The 6,000-nt window shown below is 47.6% G+C and overlaps 1 protein-coding gene across 1 annotated transcript in view; it reads left to right on the top strand.

Moving 5' to 3' along the window:
* Positions 1-1,211: 1,211 nt before the first annotated feature.
* PCCB (propionyl-CoA carboxylase subunit beta) overlaps positions 1,212-6,000 on the top strand; it is a 108,957-nt gene continuing 104,168 nt past the window's right edge. The window contains exons 1-2 of the mRNA XM_046004002.1: positions 1,212-1,435; positions 4,693-4,812. Of these exons, the coding sequence (XP_045859958.1) occupies positions 1,253-1,435; positions 4,693-4,812 (303 nt within the window). The 5' untranslated portion in view covers positions 1,212-1,252. The remainder of the gene's footprint in view (positions 1,436-4,692; positions 4,813-6,000) is intronic.

Below are 6,000 nucleotides of genomic sequence, written 5' to 3'. Positions count from 1 at the left end.
GAAGAGAGCCCTATGTGGGGCTTGATCCCAAGACCCTGAGATCATGACCTGAGCCGAAGGCAGAGGCTTCAATCCACTGAGCTACCCAGACGCCCTGGTTGATGAAATTCTTAAAGCAGTGACCCAAACACAGGGCCAACAACATCTACCACGGAGTCAGGTGGGCTTTGTCCAGCCACATGACTTCAGGCTTTGAACCATCAGCTTCCCTGTATATCCAGGTGAATAACTCCTACTCAAGGAAATGTAATAAACACTGATGGTTAGTTCTTGGCTTATAGTAAGTGCTCAAAAATATTTGCTGAATTGAATTACATTAAAAATTAAGCCCCAGGCCTGAATGTGGACTTTATGAAGGCTCTGGTTGTGTGAGCCAGAGCTTGGAGGGGTTAATGACCAATTTTAGCAGTTTTCTCTGTGACTAAGAATACAAGATATACACCTTGTTCTCTGCCTTGAAGACCTGCTTGTTAGCTGGGGAAACAGATGGACAACCTCCCAAGAGTTCGGTTCTGAATTCCTAAAGCAGTGGTTCTCAAACTCTAGCAAGCATCAAAATCACCTAGAGGTCATCTGGTGAAACAGATTGCTGGCTACACCCCGAGTTTAATTCAGTAGGTCTGGGGTGGAGTATGAGAATCTGAAAGTCTGCATTTCCCGCTGGCTCTCCGGTGACGGTCAAACTGCGGCGCCGACGCCCACACCTCGAGAACTACTCACGAGAGGTTAGGCGCTCTGTGCTCAACACGCAGCACAGAGTGGGTCTCTGTATCCTGGCCCCACTACATCTTTAGTCTCCGCTCTTGATCAGATCACTCTACCTCTCTGTGCTTCATTTGCCTCATCTGTGAAATCAGGATAAAAAGGTAATGCACGTGAGTGCTTAAAGCCACACTTGGCACAGTGTTTTTTAACAAATGTCGGCTATCTGCTATTATCTATTCATTTTCTGGAGGTGGTGGGACGACCAAACTTGAGGTCTAGGTAGACAGAGAAGAGTAAGAACTAAGACCCTCTTCCGTGCAGCAAGAAAGGCACAAGAGCTGAGGACCAGTGCTATCCTCCTTAGTAAAGCTCTAGTGGGATCCGGGGTCTTAAAAGCTCCGCCTTTTCTCCTCAGAGGGCCCAGACGTCCAACCCACAGGTTCTTTACGTCCCGTAGATGCTGCGCAGGCGCAGAACCCGATGTGCCCACGCTTGACGCACATGCGTACTCAGACGCACAGGTTGGGGGCTGGCCGGCAGAGCAAAAATGGCGGCGGCAATACGCATGTTGGCGGCTGGAGCAAGTCGCAGCGTTGTTGTGAGCAGTCTCCGGCCCGCAGTCCGCAACCTGTGTAGCCAGCCTATCTCCGTTAACGAACGCATCGAGAAAAAGCGCAACGCCGCATTGGTGGGAGGAGGCCAACGCCGCGTAGATGCGCAGCATAAGCGAGTGAGTCCAGCGGCGGTCGGGCCAGCCCCTCAGAGTTCGCGACCTATCACAGCGTGCCCAGCTGGCGACGCCCCAGTCCTTTCAGCCAATCAGCGCCATGCCGGGGAGGGGCGGGGTCGAGAAGGTTCACCTTAAGTACCTGTTGCCTTTCACTGAGTTGCAGGTAAAACGAGGTTAAGCAGCACTGTGCTTTACTGCTCTTCACTTTGCTTCTGGATATTTAGAGGGAGCTGGCCAGCTCCCAGCTGGCTCACCACTTAACATCTATAGACTTTTGGACTAGTTACTTAATCACTAGGAGTCAGTTTATTGTAAAAAGAAGATAGTAGTACTTACCCCTTCACAATCTTACTGGTATAGCTACGGAAGCGATGATGGGCACTTAGGGAAAAAAAACCTGTTTATTCTCCTTCCCCGTGAAAGCGTGGTAAGTTCTGGCTCCATTATGGAAGCAGGAAAATCGGAACATATGGTAGGGGGATTAACGTGGGCAAAATCTCACGTTAATCTGGGGTGGGGTGTGCACGGGGAACTTGTGGAACTTCTGATCCCACAATGCTGGCAGAACGCCTTTAAGGTCTTAGCATGCATCGACATGCTGGTTAGGAAAGGTACCTGTTGGAGGCAGGGAGGTTTTTGAGGCAAGACAGCTGGCCTTCAGAGATACGCTGTATGTTTAGCAGCAGGAGAAACTGAGGCCCAGATCAGTGACCTAGGACTTGAAACTAGGCTCACTCAGTGCATCACTGACACCTGTGTGAATCTGGCCTGATGTACTGAATGAGTTAAATAACCAATCTGGAAGATACAGAAGTGAAATTCTTTTTTTTTTTTTTTTTTAAGATTTTATTTATTTATTTGACAGAGAGGGAAATCACAAGTAGGCAGAGAGGCAGGCAGAGAGAGAGAAGGAAGCAGGCTCCCTGCTGAGCAGAGAGCCCAATGCGGGGCTCGATCCCAGGACCTGGGATCATGACCTGAGCCGAAGGCAGAGGCTTTAACCCACTGAGCCACCCAGGCGCCCCCAGAAGTGAAATTCTTAGAGGTGAAGGGCATTGAGGCACAACTGTCAAGTGTGGGGGTGGTGAGTGGAGTGGAACGCTGGGATCCTTAGTGAGGAGATTTGAACTAGCTCTTTATTGAAGTCTAAACTGGATGTTGATTGATTGATTGATATTTTTAGATTTTATTTATTTATTTGACAGAGAAAGAGCGAGAGAGCACAAGCAGGGGGAATGGCAGGGAGAGGGAGAAGCGGACTCCCCGCTGATCAGAGAGCCCAATGCAGGGCTTGATCCCAGGACTCCAGCAGATGCTTAACTGAGCCACTCAGATACCCCTTGAGTGTTGATTTAAATGTTATAAATTCTGATTTGACAAGAATATGAAGGTGACTGTTCCTTTTTGACAAGTTACTTAATCCCTAGGAGTCAGTTTATTCTAAAGAGAAGATAATAATAATTTTTGACCCTTGGGAGTGAGATGTAAATTTGGTTGAGTGTGGGTCCATCTGGATAGTGCAGTCCTTAAGCCTCAGACTCTTGGTTTTGGCTCAGGTCATGATCTTCAGTGGTGGGATCAAGCCCCAAGCTGGGTTCCAGGCTCAGCAGCGAGTCTGCCTGGGACTCGCTCTCTCTCTCCCTCTGTCGCTACCCCCCCACACCATCCCATGTGCACTCTCTCTCTCAAATAAATAAACCTTAAAAAAATTGGGCTGAGTATGTGGTGCCAGGAGTGCTTTCCCTCCCTCCCCTGGGGTGGCTCTGTCTCGATTGAAGGAACCTTTACTTCATCCTTTGGAAGGCCTTTCAGTGCTTCTGTGCACTCTTTCTTTTGGGACCCATTGCTGACTTCCTCCCTGGAACATCACCCCACTTCTTCCTGGGTAGACTCTACTGGGCTTAGATGCAGGCTCAAGAAGCAATTTTCCTTTTGCTAGAGCTGACTAGTCAGGAGGCTGACTTGATTTAAATCCCTCTCTCCACCCCTTTTTAAACAATTTTTTGGACTATTTCCATAAGACAGATTCCCAGAAATGGAATTACTGGGTCAAAAGATAGAAATATTTTTAACACTCTAATATACGTTGCCAAATTGCTTTCTGGAAAACTTAATTCTACTTTACACGACAGTGTATATGATGGCCTGTTTGTTTTAGAAAGACCTCACTGGCTTTGGCTACTTTCTTATGGGGGAAGAAAAAAAGCCAATTTGAGGTGGTTTTTTCCCCCAGGGTGGAGGGAGGTTGGAATGAAGTGCGCTTGGCTGTTTGGCTTGCTCTAAGTAAGGGCTTGAGAGTCCAAGCAACAGAGGCTGTTGATAAGTTGAAGGTTCCAACCTCACCCCCTCCAAGCAGCATTTTTTTTTTTAACTCTTCTCAAGTGAGCTCTTTTATTTATTTATTTATTTATTTATTTATTTATTTGACAGATAGAGATCACAAGTAGGGAGAGAGGCAGGCAGAGAGAGAGAGAGAGAGAGAGAGGAGGAAACAGGCTCCCTGCCAAGCAGAGAGCCCGATGCGGGGCTCGATCCCAGGACCCTGGGATCATGACCTGAGTGAAAGGCAGAGGCTTTAACCCACTGAGCCACCCAGGCACCCCTCAAGTGAGCTCTTTACTGCTCTCTGTCCCACTCCTTTTCTTCTCAGCTATTACCTCTGTGGGGTTGTCTCTGTATCATATTGTCACTGTCAGGTGTGGGGTCCCTAAGCAGAGCCCCTAATGTAGGATAGTGAGAGAAGCCCATGGAGGAGGCAGGAGAAGAACCAGGAAGTAGTCCCAGAAGTGTCCTTGGGGTTGACCACTAGTGAGGTGAGTTTGTGTGGAGTTCCCTAGAAGCAGCTTGTGAATCTGGGTATGTGGCCTCAGACCCTTCACTAAGCCTACTTTAGTTTTCCACCTCCTCCATTCTTCTTTTTATTCCATTCTCGCTCCTTAAGTCTCCAGTAAACGTTTGTGGAACTAGTATCTTGTTCCACGGTCAGGATCTCCTTACCCCCACTTCTCTTCCCCTTTTCCTCCTCCTGTTTCCTTATTTGCCTGCCCCAGTTGGCTCCTGAAGCACCCTGTCTGCCCTGATGTCCTTACTGGCTGAAATCTACTTGTCATACCTGTGTTTTGGGCTGGTTGATGGAATAGAGGGTTTCATGAGAGGTGAAGGGGGTAAACCCTGTCTTCCTGGCCTTCTCATGAATGCTCCTTGCTTACTGACTTTGCCTATGATGACCCCACTAAATTGTTTTTGTTGCGTTGTAGGGAAAGCTAACTGCCAGAGAGCGGATCAGTGTATTGCTGGACCCTGGCAGTTTTGTTGAGAGCGACATGTTTGTGGAACACAGATGTGCAGATTTTGGAATGGCTGCTGAGAAGAATAAGGTATCTTTTCACATGGTGGTGTGAGCCACTAAATTGCACTTTCTAGCTGTGGCCGTGCTGGCCTACCCACTAGACTAATGAAGGCCTTTTGGAACCCAAAAGTATATTTAAGAATTTTCAGGTTTGGGGCCTGAAGTTGCAGAAGTGCCCCTGGAGAAGTAGTATTGGGTCTCCAGGTTCCCCTACTTAACCTTTGGCTGCAGATGAAGGAATGTGAGTGGGACTGCTCATACCTTGGGCAGTGTCACTCTGGCCCAGTTTCCAGGGCTCTGGTTGTGGGTTCAGAGATCTGACAAATACGGATTGACAAACTTGGAAGGAAAGATGAGAATGTCTTTTAGTCGTGTTCTAGTTTGTCTAGGCACCAGAGACCCCTAAAGCAGGACCATTTGCTTGTTTTTTTTGTTTTTTTTTGTTTTTTTTTTTTTAGATTTATTTATTTGACAGACAGAGATCACAAGTAGGCAGAGAGGCAGGCAGAGAGAGAGAGAGGAGGAAGCAGGCTCCCAGCTAAGCAGAGAGCCCGACGCGGGGCTCGATCCCAGGACCCTGGGATCATGACCTGAGCCGAAGGCAGAGGCTTTAACCCGCTGAGCCACCCAGGCGCCCCCATTTGCTTGTTTTGACATTTTAAGTTTATGGAGCTTTTGAGGTCAGAGTCACCAATACTTTTTTTTTTTTTTTTTAATTGGGTGTTCTCCACGGGTATGCGGAATTCTTTGGACTCACTTTTGATCAGTTTTCCTTGGGTCTGCATATATGCTGTTAGTGCCCAAAGATTTGTGAACTTGGCACCAAATCAGCTGGCTCCACTTGAGTCATTATGGGTCACACAGTATTCCAGGATTCCAAGCAAAATGATGGGTTTGCCTTAAGGTTTGGGGGTGGGCTGTGTGGCTTTGTAGACTTGCCATGTGTCATTCTATGCCCTTCTCCTTCCCGTGGCATTTGGTAGTGGCAGCTCTAGGGAGTTTTGATTACTTTGCTTTTAGGAAGGAAGATGAGATCTAACTATAGTGCCCTTCACTTCTGTTGATGAAGCAGTAGCCTAGTGCTTGCTGTTGCAGGGCTGAGCAGGGGAAGAGGAGATTCCATCATGTTCCTGATTCATACTGAATTTCAAGAAATTTAGGGTGGGCATTTGTTTTGAGGTTTTTTTGGTCTTTCATTGCCAAATTCATTAAAAGA

This window comes from Meles meles, chromosome 4 (assembly GCF_922984935.1).
Source record: "Meles meles chromosome 4, mMelMel3.1 paternal haplotype, whole genome shotgun sequence".
Classification (NCBI taxonomy): Eukaryota; Metazoa; Chordata; class Mammalia; order Carnivora; family Mustelidae; genus Meles; species Meles meles.
The sequence above is the reverse complement of the archived record's forward strand: the minus strand, read 5'-3'. Positions and strand labels throughout refer to the sequence as shown.